The sequence below is a fragment of the Peromyscus californicus genome, unplaced genomic scaffold (genome assembly GCF_007827085.1).
Source record: "Peromyscus californicus insignis strain IS unplaced genomic scaffold, ASM782708v3 Scaffold_19__1_contigs__length_69161282, whole genome shotgun sequence".
In the NCBI taxonomy this organism is placed as follows: Eukaryota; Metazoa; Chordata; class Mammalia; order Rodentia; family Cricetidae; genus Peromyscus; species Peromyscus californicus.
In genome coordinates, this window is record NW_026294491.1 from 24,995,131 (window position 1) to 25,016,724 (window position 21,594).

At 48.6% G+C, this 21,594-nt stretch overlaps 1 protein-coding gene across 1 annotated transcript in view; it reads right to left on the reverse strand.

Annotated features, from left to right (window-relative positions):
* Window positions 1–1,756: 1,756 nt before the first annotated feature.
* The window catches only part of Npffr1 (neuropeptide FF receptor 1), a 41,803-nt gene continuing 21,965 nt past the window's right edge, over window positions 1,757–21,594 (reverse strand). Inside the window, exons 3-4 of the mRNA XM_052744888.1 lie at window positions 13,262–13,361; window positions 1,757–8,474 (exon numbers count right to left, since the gene is read on the reverse strand). Of these exons, the coding sequence (XP_052600848.1) occupies window positions 7,598–8,474; window positions 13,262–13,361 (977 nt within the window). The 3' untranslated portion in view covers window positions 1,757–7,597. The remainder of the gene's footprint in view (window positions 8,475–13,261; window positions 13,362–21,594) is intronic.

A 21,594-nucleotide genomic window follows, 5' to 3' on the forward strand; every position in this document is an offset into this window, starting at 1 on the left:
TTTGGGCTTCTCCTCTTAGGTGCTATGTGGACTGTGCAGCAATGTCCACACCTCCACACCACTCACTTCGGTCCCGTCAAAACGGGCGTCCTGCGGTTGTCTTAGAGGGACCATCGCCTATTCGCCATCTTCTTGAAGGGGCTGGCTGTTTGGCCTGAAAACTTTTTTCTTCCATGATGAAGACACAAAAGGAGAAACCACCGGTGGCATGGAACTGAAAACACAAGGCCCTCAAACCCTCTCACAACGAGGTTATTTTCTGCAGATGATGGCAGAGGCACCAGGGTCCTTTTCCAAAGACCTGGGAAGGAGAACATAAAGGAGGTGATTATGCCGATTGCGTGAGGGCTTCAAGGACCACCGGACGAACACGGGGTCCTTCCCCGGGAGCCAGAACAGCAATGAAGGCTTCTCAGTGTTTGGCTGCTCCGACCTCTGCACAGAAGGGAAGACAGGAGGGGACCCGAGGGGAGCGGGCAGCAAACACCCCTCAAACACAAGATGATTTAATGCTTCCACTGGCCGTGCCACAGATAAACTCCCTTCTCCAAATCACTCAGCTTGGGTTTTTCCACCTATATTTATTTTGTTGCTTGTACATGACAACAGCAACATTTGTTGGTGGCCAGATTCGAAGACCAGGCCACGGCAGTTAGCAAGGGAACACAAACAGCAGGACAGGATGTGACAGCCAGGCCAGGAGACTTCGTTCCTTCCGTGCCCACAGGGCAAGGGAGCTGGGACTCCCCCGGGGGCTTGCTGTGGTGTTGGATCAGGCTGTATTTGTACCTCGGGCTGCTGAAGTTCCTTCCATCTCAGATCTTTGGAAGCCTTTGAATGTGATGGAAATGTGGCCTGGGACCAAAGCAGCAGCCCGGAGCCTGTGGCTGGCTAGGTTTATTTTTAGGATGATAGGAAACCTCCATCAAGCTTCTTGGCTTAGTTCTAGACCTCAGTTTCTCAAATGTGGGAAAGATAGGTCACTGCAACCAGGGGGAGAAAAGACCAGGACTTGAGTCTCGGCTTGTGTTCCATTGTCAGAACAACAGACAAAGGACACTTGGTACCATGTCTAGCATGCAGGCAGGCATGTGGGCATGCATGGTGTGTGTGTGTGTGTGTGTGTGTGTGTGTGTGTGTGTGTGTGTGTGTGTGTGTTTAGGTGCATGTGTACAACAGTGTACTTGTGGAGGTCAGAGGACAACTTTGTGGAATCACTCATCTCCTTCTATGGCAGGAATTGAACTCAGGTCATTGGATGTGTGTAACAAACCCTTTTACCCAGCAAGCCTTCTCACTGGCCCATGCCTGCAATTTAACCGGCACTGAAGAAATGTTTTGAGTTGACCAGAAATGTAACTGCTAAGAGTCAGTGGCATTTTGCTATATGTGAGCCCCATATTCTTCTACCCCTCTCCTGTCTCATGGCCTTCCCACATGCTGCTTGCTCTGGCTGGCTCTGTCTTTCCATGCTGGGCCACCTAGCTTCTCTCAATTCAGATCTCTTTTCAAATGTTACCTCCGCCGCCGGGAGGTGTTGGCGCACGCCTTTAATCCCAGCACTCGGGAGGCAGAGGCAGGCGGATCTTTGTGAGTTTGAGGCCAGCCTGGTCTAGAAAGCGAGATCCAGGGAAGGCGCAAAGCTACACAGAGAAACCCTGTCTCGAAAAACCAAAAAAAAAAAAAAAAAAAAAATCCTTGGAGAGGCCATTTCCAACGCCTCCCCCCCCCCCAAAAAAAAAATAGCCTTTTATTTTGCATAAACTCATTTATTTTATTTTAGACATGGTCTCACTATATATATAGCCTTGGCTGGCCTGGAATTCACTATATAGACCAGGCTGGCCTCAAACTCACAGAGATCCACCTGCCTCTGCCTCCTGAGTGCTAGAATTTGAGGCTGAATAAAGCTATTCTTGATGATAGGCCTGGAATCCCAGCCTGTGCAATTTAGTGAGTTCAAGGCCAGCCTCGGCTACCTAGTGAAATGGGTGTCTTAGAAACCAAGATAATAATAATTGTGAAGATTAACCTTCTTTGTCAACCTGACTAGATCTGGAATCACCTGGTAGACACACCTCTAGGAGTGCCTGTGAGGATGTTTCCAGAGAGATTGAACTGAGGAGGAAGGACCCAGCCCACATGGAGGTGGCACCATCCACAGACTGGGGTCTCAGACTAAATAAAAAGGGGAAAGGAGAATGCGAGCCACACACCAGCACTCACCTTTGCTCTGTTTCCCGGCTGCAAATGCAATGTGACCAGCAGCCTCACAGTCTGTCACCACAGCTGGACCACTCCTCTGCCACACCTCCCCACCATACTTGAACTACATCTGCAAACTGTGAGCCAGGACATCCTTTCCTTTCCTTTAGCTGCCTTGGTCAGGTCCCTCCCCCCTCCCCCCCCCAGTTTTAAAAATAATTTATTTTGGGCTGGAGAGATGGCTCAGAGGTTAAGAGCACTGCTTGTTCTTCCAAAGGTCCTGAGTTCAATTCCCAGCAACCACATGGTGGCTCACAACCATCTGTAATGAGATCTGGCGCCCTCTTCTGGCCTGCAGGGATATGTTCAGGCAGAACTGTATACATAATAAATAAATCTTTAAAAAAAAAATAATAATTTATTTTGCTTTATGTATGTACATGTGTGTATGTACCTATGGTTCCCATCGAGGTCTGAAGAGGGCGTTGGGTCCTCTGGGACTGCAGTTACAAGAGCTACCACCTGGGGCTGGAGAGATGGCTTGGAGGTTAAGAACACTGACTGCTCTTCCAGAGGTCCTGAGTTCAATTCCCAGCACCCACATGTGGCTCACAACCATCTGTAATGAGATCTGGCGCCCTCTTCTGTGTACATAATAGATAGATAGATAGATAGATAGATAGATAGATAGATAGATAGATAGATAGATAAAAAAGAGCTACCACCTAACGTGAGTGCTGAAACCCAAACTCACGTCCTCCAGAGAGCAGCAAGCCCTCTTAGTCCCTGAGCTCTCCTTCTCTCCAGGTCTTGTCCCGACCCATCTTAATAATACTTCTTATTGGTCAGGTATTTTGTTACAACAAGGAACTTATACAAGTAGTTGGTTAAAATAAAAGCTATAAGGATTGTCAGTAGGCACATAAAAAGATACCCAACATCACCAGTCATCAGGAGAACTTTAAAAAGAACAATAATCTTAAGTGTTGGCAAAAACACAGAACAATGGCGACTCATGAACACTGTTGATGAGGACAGAAAATAATAGTGTACCACTGCTAGCAGACAGAAGTGTATACTTACTGCACAGCCCAGCACCTTCACTCCCTATTCACCAAGAGAACTGAAAACGTGCGCAGGGAAGGGCTTGTATAGGAATTATCGCCACAGCGCCCCTCATGATAGTCAACAATCCAAATGACAGTCATCTGATGAACAGATAGACTGTGTCACTACACACACCACAATGGAGTACTACTCCACAACAAAAAGGAACAATCTAAGAAATGCCATGATGTGAGCAAACCTCAACGTCATCCTGCCAAATGAAAGCAGACACACTCAAAACGAGGTCCACATACACTGTATACACCACATTCTGAAACCAGATGGCTGGTTTTCTGGGATCGGAGGAGAAGGGCATACATTGACATTAGGGAGCATTTTGGAAGGATGAAGCATCTTTGGTGAAACAAATATACAATTGCTGAGACCCATCAAGTGTTCACAGCAGAAGGGTGAATTTTAGCATATGTTATCCCTCCATAAGGGTGCTGCAAAAATTTAAATATGTGCATATCTATGCTCACAAACCAAATGTGAGTCTCCCATACAGTTGAAGCACTTTGCCCCTTTCCTTTGCTTATCTATGTTTTGTGAAATTTCCACCACGCTTATGCAGGGGCGTGTTTGTAAAGAAAGAAGCAGCCAACAATAATTGGGTTACTCAACAAGGAATCTGTTTTGCTTCAACATTGTTTGCTTGTGATGAAGCTGCTGGTCACCTCTTTCTCATCTATCTTTTCTCAGTGGCACTTCTGAGAGGTGAGCTAAGGAAAAGGATACAAAGAGGTCCAGAACCGAATAGCGATGCTTTATCCTTCCAGCCCCGGACTTGGCTCGCACCTGGACTCGGGATGAATGCACAGTAGGTTAATGATAGGGGGCTCCTGGCTTCCTTTGCCGGTTCCACCTCCCATTCCAACCCAAGTCAACCCATGAATCCTCCAGGCCCCTAGAGAAAGTTGGCGGCCCGAGGCTGGCCAGTCTGTGGTTTGTGGGCCCCGGTGGACACCGCCTTTGCTCACATTGGTCAGGTGTGCTCGCGTGGTCTTGGGGAAGTCAAGAGCCCATTCATCCATTGAGATCTGCTTGGAGACTCTTGTGGCACAAGGTACTGAAGGACACGGCGTCCCTCCAAAGAGCCCCTCTGGGTAGGGTTCTCCATGTCCACAGGCCTCTGGCTCTCTTCCCCATCACAGGCTCTGTTCATCTCCAAACTTTCCACCCATGAAAGGGCCAGTCACCTCAGGAGACCTAACAGGTCTCAGATGGAACATGGCTGCTCCAGAGAGGTCATCCTTGAGTGTACTAAAGTCACACAAGATTCACTCGTGTGTCAAGTGTCTGTCAGGACACAGAGCTCTCATGAGACCGACAAAGCTACAACCTATAAACAAGGTCATACAAACATCCTGTGAACAGAACATACAATTTTCCCTACTCTAGCCAAGAAGGAACACAGAGGAAGGAAGCTCAATGCAGCTGGGTTGAGCACAGGGAGAGAGAGATCTCAGCTGTCCTCTGCTCTGTCACTGAGAAATGACAGGTTGAGAGAAGTGTTGGGGTCTCTGTCCTTGGGGCTCACACTATGTTCAGGACCTCGTTTCATTACCTAACACCCTCCCCATGCATACATGTAATAGCTGGGGCAGCAACAAGAACACACTGATGGAGAAGCAAGATGCCAGACAGACATATAATGGAATAGTAGCTGGCCGCACAAGGAAGGAAATTCTGACCCACGTGACAACAGGGATGACCCTTGAAAGGTGTTATGTGACGTAAAGGTCCCAAAAGGAAAAACACTGAGTGGTTTCACTTGTAGGGAACCACAGAAATGTCAAGTTCAGAGAGAAGGAATGGTGGCTACTTAGGAGCTGGGCAAAGCAGGGATGGGGAGTTGGTGTCAATGGGTACACAGTTTCCATTTAGGATAATACAGTGCTGCAAAGAGCGGACAGTTCCACCGCAGCATGACTGCTCAACGCCACTGGACTGTGCGCTGGGGAAAGCTTTACACCGGGTGTATTTTAACACGTGCACAAACGAACAAGCTCCGTGCATGCACACCCTGCCGGCTTTTCTGTAACATCAAGTTGTGCCTGTTAGCACATGGACCACGTCCTGTGGGGCAGGCAGGTGCTGCCTCTGCTCTTACCCAGGCAATGACAAGAACAATGGAACACCATGCTGTTGGGGGCAGCCATGGACCCTCAAAGCAGGGAGTCTGGGGAAAATAAAGCAGAGGCCTTGGTGGACACGATCGCTGAGGAGAGGCTGTGATTTTTGTCTCTGGGAGGCCATGCTGACAGAGAAACATCCCAGGGCAGAGAGCCGACTGCAACTCACACAGCTCCCAGGGGCCCCAGGGACAGAGTTGACATGGCCCTTGGTCTGGCCTATTTTTAGAGCCTAGAGTCACAAGTCTTCCCAGTAAACAGCCAGCAATTCTCAGGCCACTGTGTCGTTCATGTGACACTAATACAACACCAGCCAGAGTGTAGAGCGGCCTGGTGGTGGTGGTGGCAGCTCACGCCTTTAATCTCAGCCCACAGGAGGCAGAGGCAGGCGGATCTCTGAGTTCAAGGCCAGCCTGGTCTACAAAGTGAGTTCCAGAACAGCCAGAGCTGTTATACAGAGATACCCTGTCTTCAAAACAACAACAAAAGAATGCAGAGAGTCAGCTCAGGCCACCACACCTTATCTGCCTTCACCCACCATTCCCAGACTCCTGGACCAGGCAGCGTCATGAGGGAGCTTGGCAGCCTCCTAAGCATACAGTTATAAATTTTTATTCAGAACAGCTCTGGCCAGAAGTCACAGGGCAAACACAATGGAGACGTCTCCCTGCTCCAATCTGGATTCATTCCATGGGTGTTCCCTTTCATCATCAGGCAGGGAGCTTCTAGCTCTCCGGAGATCCTGCCATGTCCACCTTCTCTGAAAGGCAGGATATGATTCAGGCTGCCCAAAGACAAGCCTGCCTATCCAAACGCTGTTGTCTGTGGCCCTGTGACCCTGACCCTACTGGGCCTCAGTCACTCTGTGAAATGGCAAGAACATTCAATGACTCAGATGCCAGTGTCCAGAGACAAGCTTGAACATGTACAACCGTGAGGTAGTTTCTTCCGCCACTGTGCCAATTGCTTATGATGGACCTGGGAACAGTGAATGGCCAGTCAGTGTGTGTTAAGATCTCAGAGCCCCGGATCCTGGAAATGTTTCCTTTTTTTTTATCCCTTAAATTTCTAGCAACTGTGGTAATGGAGGTGAGGGGAAAGTGTCTGGTTAAGTGCAGATTATTGAAGTTGTAGGAGAAATCAGCAGAGGCAACCCATTTCCTTAGCTCCTGGGGAAAAGCATCACCCTGTCAAGGTGATCGCAAGCACACTGGATGAGAGCTGGGGTGCATGCGGGCTCTCCTGGTCTCCTTTGCTTTTGGGGTTCGTGAGTCACATATTATGGAAGGGTTTGTAGTTGTCATTCAGGGGCTCCCCCCACCCCGATCGACCAACTTCTCCTTCCCGTTAGGCAAGGAAGAAAGGCCAGGAGAAAAGCATCAGGCCCAGCAAGAGTCCCAGAGGGGAGAATGGGCACTGAGCTGTCTTCCTCTTCCCCTTGCCTGCTGCCCGTGGGCTGTTGGTCCTGTTGGAAGCTCTCCCTGGCTCTGGGTGGTGGGGTGGAGGAGGGGAGCCTCTCTTAGGCTCAACCCAGAGTGTCCTGCAATTTAAACAGGCTCCCCAGGGCTCTTCTTCCCGCTGCTCAGTTGTGACATCCTGAAGTGGGAATGGACTTGGACACTTCTTAGAATAAAACACACTGGAGTCGCAGGCAGGAGGAGAGCACGGACTTTTTCCCAGAAAGGGCCAAGGGGAGCTGTTTCAGCAACACAACACAGGGGACTCCATCCCAGGTCTCTGTGTAAGCACAGAGGTCACCTCTTCTACCCAGCTACCTAGATAAGGCCACACATTTTCCTCAGAAGGCCTTGGGGAGGAGACCACTGGAAATGTGGATACCACAGAGACACACTGGAGTCTGGGTCAAGTGGGATTTCCAAACCTTGCCACCTCTCCCTGAGCCTCAGTGCCTCTGAGGAGAAGGGTTCTGAGGTTTTGACGAGACAGACTCATCCAAATATGGCTCCAGAGCAGAGGGTGTTTGGAAGGTTGGAAGTTTCCTCTTCTCATTTGCCATCAGCGCGGCTACCCACTGTCTCATTTTTTATCAATGACATCGTGACACCCTCTGCTAATACTGCTGTTGTGTCCAGGCATCACGGTCAGGGTCACGGCCAAAGGCCCACTGGACCTGCTCTCTCTGGACCAGCTCAGATGTTCCAGGCTGGGATGGTGAGGGGCACATGGTTGCAGCCAGGTCCTCCCTGGGGCCCATCCTGGTTGGCCACACGCCCATTGCGCAACGGCAGGCGGCCAGGCCCCGGGACCCCGCTGCTGGGGCCAGACTCGGATGGCAGGCCCGAGTCGCTGGGCTGCACGTCCACCACCACCCGCCGGCGCAGGAGGCGGCCGGGCCGCTCGGAGTAGGCTTGCCTGTGGGCTCCCCAGGGTGGCCGGCAGAGCTGTGCACGGAAGGCAGCCTGGAAGCCGCGGCGGAAGTTCTCGTTGAAGTAGCCGTAGATGATGGGGTTGGCGCTGCTGTGGAAGAAGGCCAGCCAGTGTGCCAGGGGGAAGGCGTAGACGGACAGCAGGTGCAGCTGCGGCGCGCTCAGCTGCCCGTAGTCGATGAGCAGCAGCAGCACCCAGAGCGGCAGCCAGGACAAGGTGAAGAAGAGCGCCACCATGACCAGCATGTGCACCACGCGGGCCCTGCGGCGCGACGCGCGGCCACCCTCGGCCACCGCCTCCTCCGCGTCGCGCGCTGGACCCGGGGCCTGGCACAGCTTGCGCGCGATGCGCGCGTACATCACCACGATGAGCGCCAGTGGCGCCAGGTAGATGTGCGCAAAGAGCACAGCGGTGTAGACCTTCCGCATGCCCTTCTCCGGCCAGGCCTCCCAGCACGAGTAGAGCGGGTAGGAGCGGTTGCGAGCGTCCAGCATGAAGTGATGCTCCTCGCGCGTGACGGTCAGCGTGACCGCCGAGGGGCACATGATGAGCAGCGCCAGCGCCCAGATCACTGCGATGGTGAGCAGCGCCTTCCGGAGAGTCAGCTTCTCGCGAAAAGGGTGCACGATGCAGCGGAACCTGCAGCCCGGGGGTGGGGGGTGGGGGAGGAGGAGAGGCAGAGGGGTTTGGAAGGGTCTCCGGAGGCGAGGCCCAGCGGGCCAGAGCTGACCTGGTTGGGGGCTGCTGGAAGAGGACACCTGACTTTCATCACCGTTCTTGAGGCAGCATCCGGTGCTGCTGGCAGATACCTGACATTCATCACCACACTTAAGGAAGCATCCGGTGACAGCTCAGGCGCTAATCAGGTTAATTTACAAGTAAATTGGTTTGTCATTTGCGAGGGTGGCAACTCACTGAGTGAAATTGTTCTGGAGCCCAGGCTGGATTATTAGGTGAGGAGGAAGGGAACAGCTTCCCCCTAGAGGTTTGGATCTTTATTTCTGGAGGGGTTAGCTGGTAGCAGGCATCGCAGCCAGTCTGTGGTGAACATTCTGTGCTTGGGAAGCCTGACTAGGTAAATACACAAACGCTTTTTAAAAACATTTATTTAGAGCTCAGTTCTCCCTCTCCCTGTCTCCTTACCCTTTCCCTCTCCACACAAAAGACAACTTGCAGCAGTCAGTTCTCTCCGTCCACCATGTGGTCTTAGGGACTGAACTCGGGTCAACAGGCTTGGTGGAACCACCCCTACCCACTGAGTCACTGCACCAGCGCGACACAAATGTAACAAATGTAATTTCTAGCTGTTTATGTGTTCCCCTGAAAACCCAAGGAGCTGAGCGGGTCCGCGGCGGCAGGCCAATGCTGGGTCATCTCAACCATTATACTGAAGTGAGGAAAACATATTTGCTAAATCCTGACGGGATCTGGAGCTACAACTGAGGCCAGCCTGTGAGTACGTACAGGACTTACAGGACTTTTGCTAACCTGCATTGTTCTGCTCCCGAAACCTCGAGGTTTTCGGTTCCCCGATCCAACAGAAATACCATGGTGACCCAACGGTGCCCTGTTCTCCTTCAAAGTTCATATTCTGTCCTGCCTGCTAACAGCCATCACAGCAACATCAACGGGATGTACCAAACTTGTGGTTTTCACCTTTATAAACCCGCGGCTCACTCAGTTCGAGGCCCCGAGCGAGGTCTGTGTGGCTCAATATAAACTTCAGATTCATAAAGCGCTCATCCTGGTCTCCTCTTGGGTCGTAACAGCCCAGCTACAACAGTCACGAGTGTGTAGCGTGACTTTCCTTGTTAGATCCGCTCAGCGATAACTCTTGTTAAACCCCTGGGTGTTTGTTTATCATTTGTGAGACAGGGTTTCCAGCCTGGACTGGCCTCAAACGCCCCATGTGACAGAGGGTGACCTTGAACTGCTAATCCTTCCACCCTGCTTTCACCTTACACCCTTAATTTACCCGAGGCAAGGTTCTCCAAGGCGTGAAGCAACTAGGACAAAGAAAAGGACCCACCGGGGACCCCCAATTTGTCCATTCCCCTCTGCCACTTAGACCAGTAGCTGTAACACCTTCACTTTGCATGGACTCTCCTGGAATATATATATATATAAAAAAAGAAAACCCTCTCCACTGTGATTATTCTGGGAAGGAGTTATGGGGTTTTAGCATCTTCTTTTCTGAGTAGCCTGGGTTGGGAGTTGCTGGCAGAGGTGAAGGAGGTGATAGGCTCAAAGGCTGTTGCTCAACTGCGTGCACTTGAAAGTGGGTGTCCAACAAGTGTCCTAGAGTGGGTTTAGGTATGCACTTGAAAGTGGGTGTCCAACAAGTGTCCTAGAGTGGGTTTAGGTATGCACTTGAAAGTGGGTGTCCAACAAGTGTCCTAGAGTGGGTTTAGGTATGCACTTGAAAGTGGGTGTCCAACAAGTGTCCTAGAGTGGGTTTAGGTATGCACTTGAAAGTGGGTGTCCAACAAGTGTCTTAGAATGGATTTACATCAATACAGGAGTGGACGACTAGAAGAATCAGTTGCTCAAAGACCTTTCTGGACCTCGGTTTCCTTATCTTAAAAAACGGGGCCCATAGCCTGGCAGTGGTGGTACATGCCTTTAATCCCAGCACTCGGGAAGTAGAGGCAGGCAGATCTCTGAGTTTGAGGTCAACCTGGTCTGCAGAGTGAGTTCCAGGACAGCCAGGGCTACACAGAAAATCTCTGTCTCTAAAAAATCCACACACACACACACACACACACACACACACACACACACACACCAAACAAACAAAAACAAAAATAAAAAATGGGGCCCATAATCAACCCTCCTCTATGGGGTGATGAGGATGGGCTGAGACCACCCCACTCTGGAGGCATTCTGAATGCTTAAGACTAAGGAAAAACCAAACCCAAAAACTACTTGGACAACAGAGGAAAGAGGATCAGGAGTTCAAGATCATTCTTGACTAGAGTTTAAGATGGGCTACTTGATAGACACTTTGTCTCAAAACAAACAAGCAAAAAAAAAAAAAAAAAACCAGCAAGAAAAAGGAGGATTGTCTCCTTCCTAGAATGCCTCCCCTCATCCATCTGTGCCAGAAAACAGAAACACCCCTGCTGAAGACTGCGGGTGTCGGGCTCAGTTGTTTGAGTGGAAGGGAGGAGGTTGGCTCTCTTACAAGTCCACACGGCTCTTTAGGGACAGAACCTGCTTAGAACACAGGCATGATAGTCACTGCTGTCCAGAGGCCCTTTCTTCTTCATTCACCTGTGTCCTACCTACTCCACCCTCTCAACCTGAAAGCACTTATCTCCTTTCCCACAGCCGAGTCAAGCCTCACTGCCTCACCCGGAACGACCTTGGCCTTCTGGCTTCAGAGCATCAGACACTAGGGAACTCTCCAGAGAACAGTTGACTCCTGAAGCCCGTAAGTACTGTTATGAACTCAATGGCAATCACTAGGTGGAGGAAACTCCTAGGATCATTTGGGAAGGTTTCCTGGAGGAGGTGGAGCTTGATAAATTGTAAGTGTGACTGTGAGGGGTTTTATGTTTTCATGTCATTCACCAGTGACTAAAAAAACAAAACAAGCCGGGCAGTGGTGGCGCACGCCTTTAATCCCAGCACTCGGGAGGCAGAGCCAGGCGGATCTCTGTGAGTTCGAGGCCAGCCTGGACTACCAAGTGAGTTCCAGGAAAGGCGCAAAGCTACACAGAGAAACCCTGTCTCGAAAAAAAACCAAAAAACAAACAAACAAACAAACAAAACAAAACAAACAAATAAACAACAACACAAAAAAACAAAGGTTGGGGGCTCAAGAGATGGCTCAGCCGTTAAAAAATGAGACTCACAACTAAAAAGACATGAAAAAAAAAGTTAGGGGAGGAGAGAACTTCTCACATAACCCAATTATTTAGTGGCCTTGTAGAAAGGGGGACCCAGCTTCATCATGCCCTGACAGGGGAGGGGTTTGGGGCTGGGCATGTAGGGTCCTTACCTAGCATGCACAAAGCCCTGAGCTTAATCCCAGCAGCAAGGAAAATGGAGCATGATGGCATATAAGCCTAGGAGTAGGCAGGTAGAGTGAGGAGGATCAGGAGTTCAGGGTCATCCTCAACCACATGTGAGTTCAAGGCCAACCTAACAAAATCAACAAAAAAATGGAGTTTGATGCGGGGCAGAGGTGGGAAGGAGATGGGAACATGAGATTCTAGAAGGGGCAGAGCTGAAAAGGACTGGTGTTGGAGAGAGAGACCAGGAGGAAGATGTGGGTTGTTGTGGAATATTTGTATACTGTGTGAGGTGTATTGCTGTGATTGGTGTAATAAAAAGCTGAACAACCAATAGCTAGACAGGAGGCATAGGTGGGATTTCCAGGGAGAGAAAGGAAGAAGAGGAGGAATCTAGGCGCACAGGAGACGCCATAAGACCTGGGAAGGAAACAGGAGGTGAAAAATAGAAGAGAGGTAACGCCACGTGATAGAATGCAAATTAATATACATGGGTTAATTTAAGTTATAGGAGCTAGTTAGGAACAAGCCTAAGCTATAGGCCTAGCTTTCATAATTAACAAGTCTTCACGTCATTATTTGGGAGCTGGCTGTCAGGACAGAAAATGACTCATTACAGTGTGTATGTGGAAGAAATCTTGTTAGCAGCTGGTGTTTGGACCGGGGGCTAAGAACTGTCCGTGAACTTTTCAAACAAAGTTGTTTGAAGCCTCCAGCCTCTTGTTAGGGCATTTACCATTTTACCGATAAAATTCTTCCCAAAGTAGCTGAATGAGTGACCCAACATCACATAGTGGGACAGTGATGAGGACAAACGCCATCACCAGCTGTTCTGCCTACCTCCTAGTCCCGGGGCGGGGGGGGGGGGGGGGGGGGAGGCAGAGACTTAGTGAGGAGCTGGGGTAGGGTCACAACTGTGTGTTGTGGGAAGAAAAGCTTAAGCACTCACTGATCCAGAGCCTCACTGACCCAGGGCTCCAGCCCCGGCCGCATGTACAAAACCACGCTTAATCTAGATTGCGGGAGGCTGAGGCTGAGTGACCGGAAGTGATGGACATACAGATTGAATAAGGCCAGGATTTCCAGGAACCAGCAAGTAGGAGATGGGATACAGGAAAAAAAAGAAACTCTTCTATTCCAGCTCCACTAAGCCCATCCGCAGACAGCCTCCTCAAGCTCTGGTTCCCAGGGCTCAAACAAAGGAGAGGTAGGATTCCTGATGCCCAGGATGCAGACTGCCTCCAGCTCCAGAAATGACTATGGGGCCATGTCAGGAGTGGCCTCTGCCTTCCAGAAAGGGAAGGGGTGGCACCCTCAGCAGGCCTTCTCTGTGGCCTCCCAGCTAGTCCAGTGCCAAAGGCATGTGCTCTCTCAGTACCAGGCCCAAGTTACCCAGGGAAAATTTCTCACCTTTCCACGGCGATGGCCACCAGCGTGAAAACAGAGGCGGACACAGACATGCCCTGCACCAAGCCGCTCATCTTGCATGTGGCGTTGTCAAAAGGCCAACCTGTAATGACAGAGGTCCCCACGGGGTGAAAGATGCTTATCCAACACAATGCAGATCACCAGCTAGATAAGCCAAGCTCCACCCCCCCAAACATGGCTCATTTCTCCTTGTGCTATGAGGGGTCGATAGTTCTCTACCACCGTGACTGAGGAGCCAATCATTCCATACCAATGTGGACACTGCCTTTAGGAAGATGGCTTTTATGTTGACAACTGATTGTCTCTATGACCTTTAGGTTCATCTAGCCCTACCACCGCCCATCCTACTGTCCAGGCCGGGAAGGAGGCCATTCTTTCCTCACATTAGCCCTGCTATTATTATCTTATTATTATTATTATTATTATTATTATTATTATTATCATCATCATCATATATCCACAGCCTATATATTATTATCATACATATGGATACTAAAGTCGACCAAATAAGTGAACACAATATAGATAAACACAGATTTTTGTTTTTCCCAAGACAGGGTTTTGCTGTGTAACTCTGACTGTCCTGGAACTCACTCTGTAGACCAGGCTGGCATTGAACTCATAGAGATCTGCCTGCTTCTGCCTCCCCAGCGCTGGGATTAAAGATGTGCTCTACCACCATCCAGCTTAAACACAGATTTTTTTTCCCCACTGAGAACAAAGCTACAAATAAAGAATGAGGTATTGTTAAAATAAATTTTCTGATGTTGGACTAGAATCTGAAGTATTAGGATGTACCACAGTTTCTGAAATGCAGGCAAATGCGTAGTGAGTTCCAGGCCAGCAAGGGCTATATGGTGAGACCCTGACTTTAAAAAAAAAAAAAAAAAAAGACATGAGCCAAAGAACTCTGTGGCAATACGCATGCATTTCACAACTCTGTTGCTTCTGAGAGTCTCAAATCAAGATACCCCAAAGGTCTGGAAGTCAGACCTTTGTTTTTAAATATTGTATTCCTTGGCATGGGGAGATGGCTCAGCGGCTAAGACCACTTGCTGCTCTTGTAGAGGACTCTGGTTCAGTCCTCAGCACCCATACAGTGGCTCACAACCATCCATAACTCTCTCGTTCCAGGAGATCTGATGTCCTCTTCTGACCTCTGTGGGCACCAGGCATGCATGTGGTACATGTGTATAGATGCAAGCAAAACACTCATATGCATAAAATAAAAATAAATATACTCTAATCAAAGGAAACAAGGGTTTTTGAAGAACTAGTTAATTTCAGGGCTGATGCAAAGAAAACATGAGGTGATCCAGAACATTCTGTGGAGCTAGGAAGGAAGGAAATACTCTAAACGTCATGGTAGCATATGGGAAGGACACAGAAGCTTCCAATAGCCAGACCCAGAGCAGTTTAAGCAACAAAATAAACAGTAGTGTTGGATTAAAAGCCACGAAGCAGAGATCCAATTAGTAAGCACAGAGGATTAAAATGTCATTAATAGCAAACGGACAAGAAGCACTGTTGTGGGCAGCAACTGTAAAGTCCCTGTGAAGTTAGTGCAAAAACATAATGAGCTGTGGCATTTGCATAGTCTCGGAGAATCCCCTGCAGGGTACTTCATAATTAAGAGAGGGGAAGTAGTGACTTTACAGCCGAGAGGCAGCAGTTACCTACGGAATCAAGCAAGAAGCACCGCTCTTGTGTGCCTTCTCACATGTCCATGCTGCTCTTGCCTGAACGGCGGTGACACTGAAACTAACCAAGGTGTAGGGAGCAGGGGAAGCACCAGAAGTTCTGAGTGAATGTGCATTGTTAACATGGGCACAGCCAGTTCAAGGCGCCAGAGCTTGGACCTCTGGGACATCAGCAAAGCCCCTACCCATATGAGCCAGGCTCAAGAGGAATGGCAGAGCATTCCTCGGGAGTCAAAGTATGAATTTTTTGTTCTTCAAGACAGAGTTTCTTTGTGTAACCCTGGCTGTCTTGGAAGTAGCTCTGTACACCAGGCTGGCCTCGAACTCAGAGATCCGCCTACCTCTGCCTCCCAAGTACTGGTACTTAAAGGCATACGCCACCACTGCCTGGCTCCAGAGCATGAATGTTTATGAACAATTGACCAATGTATGAAAAGACTAGCGACTTCCTCCTCCTGGGTGTTTATAGCCTGAGACTGCTCCCCTAATGAGACTAGCTAATCCCTCTCCCTGTGCAGACCCTAATGAACACCACAATGAGGTTCTGGGTTACATCTGTAGTGCTAGAGAACCACACGTGACCCCAGCTTTACTGTCTATATCCATCCTTTAAAGAAAAGGGGAAATGTTCGCTTCACAGCTGTCCTAGTCACCTCAACACACCCACTGAAGGGTCCGAGGAGCCAAGCTGTATGGGTCATGGCATCAGAGGAAACAGCAGGGAAACCCATACTGCAAACAATGGATCAGCATTTTCCAAACTCTTTGATGTCAGACCCAGCACCTGTGACAGATCGGTGGCAGCTAAGAACACAATTCAAAGAGCTGGGCCTGGTGGCACAGACTTGTAATCCCAGCAACTCAGGTGGCTGAAGCAGGAAGATGTCAATGTCTGGCCTCCATACCTATGCACACACACTTACACATATATGAGAAAATGTATTCATACATGCATGCATATGCATACACATGCAAGAGTAAAAATTTTAGAGAGGCTGGGGGTTTGGAGAGATGGCTCGGTCGTTAAGAGCACTTGCTGCTCTTACAGAGGACTGGAGTTCAGTTCCCAGCACCCACATGGCAGTTCACAACCACCTATAAGTCCAGGACTGTGGGATTTGACTGACATCCATGGGCACCTACACTTATGGGTACACACACACACACACACACACACACACACACACACACACACACACACACAAATAGATTAATGCCGGGTGATGGTGGTGCATGCCTTTAATCCCAGCACTCTGGAGGCAGAGGCAGGTGGATTTCTGTGAGTTCAAGGACCAGTCTGATCTACAGAGTGAGTTCCAAGACAGCCAGGGCTGTTACAGAAAAACCCTATCTTGAAAAAAAAAAAAAAAGAGGTTGAGGATGTAGTTTAGTGATAAAGTACCTGCCTAGGATGAGTGACACCTAATTCCAGCCTCCAGTACGGAGGCTGGAGGAGGAAGGAGGGAAGGAAGGAAAGAAATAATGAAAAGCAGCGTGAGACCCTGGGTCCGACTTTGGGCTAGACTAGTGGTGCTAGTCTTAATCCAGAACACCATAAAGATTGAGTCTAAGCCGGGCGGTGGTGGCGCACGCCTTTAATCCCAGCACTCGGGAGGCAGAGCCAGGCGGATCTCTGTGAGTTCGAGGCCAGCCTGGACTACCAAGTGAGTTCCAGGAAAAGGCGCAAAGCTACACAGAGAAACCCTGTCTCGAAAAACCAAAAAAAAAAAAAAAAAAAAAAAAAAAAAAGATTGAGTCTAAATGCTCCAAAGCAACATTCCAGAAATATTAAACCCCTAAATACTGAACCTAAAAACCCAAATGGAAAACCTCAAACTCCGTGGAGGGGGAAAAATGCTATAGAATGGAGGTGTCAAGCCAGGCTCTGGGAAAGACACAGCAGCGTGCCCAGGCTGTCCCAGGACACTTGCATCATGTCAGGAAGGCAGGCAGAGTACCTGGAACCCTGGAAAATGTTATTTTGGTTGTGACATTAAGGATGTTTTCAGAAGAGAGTATAAGCCTGAGTGGGTAAGGTGAGGAAGGTCTACCACTAGAAACATGCGTGAGAGCAAAGGACATGGGCCTGTAATTACAGCACTCGGGAGGTGGAGAAGTTCAAGATCACCCTAGGCATTCAAGGTCGCCTCAGGCTAAATAAGACCTTTTTCTCAAAGACAACAAAAAAGAACTGGGAGTATTGCTCAGTGGTTAAGAGTGCTCGCCACCAAGCGTGACAGCCTGAGTTCGATTCCCAGGCCCCACACAGTGGAAGAAGAGAATCTACACCACCCGCCATAAGTTGCCTGTCGGTGGCCACATCAGAGGAACTGCAGTTGGCATTGGAGTTTATGGAGTACGGCCACCGGTTAGCACAGCTACAGCGGGCGGATGGGCGGGCAGGTGAATCCTGGAGAGGCAAAGCCCCAGGGAGTTCCTCTCCAGAACGCCTCTTGCTTCTTCTGTGCCTTCTCCTGCTTGCTGCTATTGGGCATGATGTAAGTATTGAGTGGGACAATGCCACTGTATCTAGTATAGTACGACTGTTTCATGGGAAAATCCCACTCCTCACCGGGCAATTTACATGCAGATCATAATGAAGAAGATTTTTTTTTTTTTTTTTTTTTTTTTTTTTGGTTTTTCGAGACAGGGTTTCTCTGTGTAGCTTTGCGCCTTTCCTGGAACTCACTTGGTAGCCCAGGCTGGCCTCGAACTCACAGAGATCCGCCTGGCTCTGCCTCCCGAGTGCTGGGATTAAAGGCGTGCGCCACCACCGCCCGGCATGAAGAAGATTTTTATAGAGCAATGACCCTTAGAGACGTGAGACTTGCTCTCACATGGATGGAAAATGAAAACAAGGACCCATGGATTCTGCCCGTGGAAAAACGGGATGATGATCAAAGATGATCAAATTATGTCCCTGCCCCCAGGATTAGGTCTGAGTTCCTTGGTCCTGCAGCTCACAGAATTCATCACGGGTTTCGGTGTGCACCCTGAAAAAACAAAGTCATGAAAGGAAATTAAATGACCCTATTGTATGTAAAGAAGAAAAAATAGATGGGTAGCTGGACTACTTGAGTAAAGTTTTGTAGAACAGAATAAGGAGTAGAATTTGCTACCCTGAAACCTCAAACAGCTGCCTGCCGGTACAAAGGAACTGGCTGAAATACGCTCGGCTTGCTTAGAACTTCGTTAATCAATAATAAAAGAATCATTGCTTTGGGGTGAAGATGTTATGGTGGGAAAAATAATTCAAAGGAAAATGTTCAACTACACGTGGACTTCTAAGAAAAACACATAACGTGTGATCATAATGTGATTTCTTCTTGTGTAAAGATTTTAATTTGTTTTTGGAAAATTTGTAACTTGTGGTTGTGAGGTAATTTCTTCTTTCATAGAAATTTTTGTCTTAGGTGGTATAAAAAGGGATAAGAGAAAAATAAAAAGAGAATTAAGTTTTGCCTCCCTCAAAAGCCTGTCTCCTGTGTGTGTGTGTGTAGCCGTCAACTCCACATCTCCTTCCAGTTTCTCTGACCTGCCGGAGATAGACTCCAGAGTTGTCCTCTGACTTCTACATGCGTGTGCCATGTACTCCTATGCTTCTCAAAGCAACAAACAAATATCCCTTTAAAAATTAAAAATAAAAGAAACACCAGGGAGTGACTGCTGTGAAAGAGAGGAAGAGTCGCCTTCTCCACGGAGAGCCACGCCCTTACAGAATATAAGCAACAACTCATTCACTGCAATCCAAGACATCAGCAGAGAGCTGACGATGGTGGGCGTGGCCAGCCCTAAGGCATGACCTCTGTGTAGCCGCCTATAATCGATCCCCGACTCACTCCTTTTCATGTGTTGAAATTTTTTGCTTTTTAAAGTTTTCCTCCTCACTGTTTTACATCGTCAAACTTTTTTTGAAAGAAATCTTTTTATTTATGCATGAGTGTTTCGCCTGCATATATGTGTACTGTATGCATGTAGTACCTGCAGAAGCCAGAAGAGGGTGTTAGAGCCCCCGGAACTGGAGTTACAGGTGATTGTGAGCCACCTCCATGTGGGTGCCGGGAATTGAACCTGGGTCCTCTACAAGGGGATCTTAACTCTTAACTGCTGAGCCATCTTTCCAGCTCCAACCAATCCCTACCTCCTTACCTCTCTTCCTTCCTTCTTTCTTTTCTTTCTTTCTTTTTAGTTTTTCAAGACAGGCTTTCTCTGTCCTGGAACTCACTCTGTAGACCAAGATGGCCTCAAACTAATAGAGATCTGCCTGTCTCTGCCTCCAGAGTGCTGAGATTAAAGATGTGTGCTACCACCACTCAACTTCAAGATCCCTTTTTTCCTTTTTCAAATGTGCATTGGTGCTTTGCCATGGATGTCAGGTCCCCTGAAACTAGAATTACAGATGGTTGTGAGCTGCCATGTGGGTGCTAGGAATTGAACCCAGATCCTCTGGAAGAGCAGTCACTGCTCTTAACCGCTGAGCCCTCAAGCCCTTAAGATGTCTTTTTTATGTCTGCATTTGTAAGAAATAAGATTTCTCAAGATCTTCCCTCTTGGAGCCACTGTTTTTAATATAGATTCTATATAGTGGTGGCCTGTGATTGAGCCTGTCAAACATCTTAAGAGCCAGATGTGGTAGCACACAGCTGCATCCCAGAACTCAGAGAGAAGAGTTGGGAGAATCACACATGCCAGACCAGCCTGATCACATAGCCAGGTCTAGGCTAGCTTGAATTACAGAGTTGAGGTCTGGCATTCACCCTAGCCCCCCAAAAGACTTGAGTGTTCTGCCAATGTGGTGGTTTGAATACTCTCCCCCTATTCCAGGGTGAGGAACCCTTTGAAAGGATTAGAAAGATTACTATGTGTGGCCTTGTTGGAGGAAGTGTGTCACTGGGGTGGGCCCTGAGGTTTTAATAAGCCCATGCTGGCTCAGTTTTCTTCTCTTGGCCTATGGATCAGGATGTAGCTCTTAGCTACTTCTCCAGTACCATGTGGTGTTGCCATGCTCCCTGCCGTGATGATAATGGACTAAACCTCTGAAACTGTAAGCAAGCCCCCAATTAAATGCCTTTTTTCATAAGAGTTGCCTTGGTCACAATGCCTCTTCCCAGCGAGAACAGTGACTAAGATAGCCATGGGATTCCAGGTGCCTACAGTTACAAAGTGGGGTGCACACAATTACCAAGCACCACTTTGGACCCATTATGAACAAAGCCTACCTACCCAGAGCTGTTATATCCTCACAAACGCTATTTGGGCATTTGTATACCTGAGTGCTTATGCTTGCAAAAATATGTGCTATTCTTGCCTATTTTATTGTTAAAGTGGCCTTTGGAGTGGTCTGTTTTGTTGCTGTTATGGCGATGCTTTGCGGTGGATGTTTATTTTCTGTTTGAGGTGTGGTTTCACTGTGTGCTCCAGGCTGACCTCAAACAAGTGATCCTCCTGTCTCAACTTCTTGAGTTCTGGGATTACAGATTGTTTTAGTCGGGTTTTCTATTGCTGTGAAGGGACACCATGACCACGGCAACCCTTACAAAGGAAAACACATAATTGGGGCGCCTCGCTTACAGTTCAGAGGTTCAGTCCATTATCATCGTAGTGGTATGGAGGCAGACACGGTGCTGGGGAAGTACCTGAGAGTCCTCCATTTTGCAAGCAACAGGAAGTGGCCTGAGAAATAGACCTGGGAATAACTTGAGCGTAGGAGACCTCAAAGCCCACCCCCACGGTGACACTCTTCCTCCAACAAGCCCACACCTACTCCAACAAAGCCACACCTCCTAATAGTGCCACTCCCTTTAGGGGCCGTTTTCTTTCAAACCACCGCACAGATCTTCACACCTGGCGCCACCACTCAAGATTTGAGCGTTCAGGTTGTGTTTCTCAGAATTATGGTTCCAACTCCTAGAAAATGACGTGTACGGGAAACTAGTGGAAGTCGAGAAAACTCTACCGATGGGTTCACAGTACTCGGAAGCTTTCTCCCGGCCTTGATTTTCTCCTGTGGTTGTTGGGGAATGTGAAACACACGCAAGGATTCGACGCCAGCTCTGCCCTTTCCCTTTAGGTCTCAAACTGTTTCAAGGGGCTGGAGAGACGGCTCCGTGGTGAGGAGCACTCGTTGATCTGGTGGACCTGTGTTCAGCTCCCCCGTGGTGGCTCAGAACCATCTGCCACTCTAGTTCAAGGGGATCTGATACCTTCTTCTAGCCTCCGCAGGCACGAGGGACACATGGGATGCACATATATACACGCAAGCAAAACACCATACACATAAAATAATGTAATTTTTTTAATAAAATAAAAACTTCTAGACTAGGCAAAACACATTTAAAGGCACCTCTGGACTCAGAGTTCTTCAGGGAAGCCACCAATATTGCCAGTTTTTGTCATGGCTTTTTTTAAAAAAAAAGATTTGTCTTATTTTTATTTATTGGCATATGTGTGTATCTGTGTTTAGTTGTGTGTACATGAGTGCAGGTACATGTGGAGGCCAGAGGTGTTAGATCTCCTGGAGCTGGAGTTACAGACAGTTGTAAGCTAACCAATATGGGTGCTAAGAACTCAACTCAGGTCCTCTGGAGAGCCACACATACTCTTCACCACTCAGCC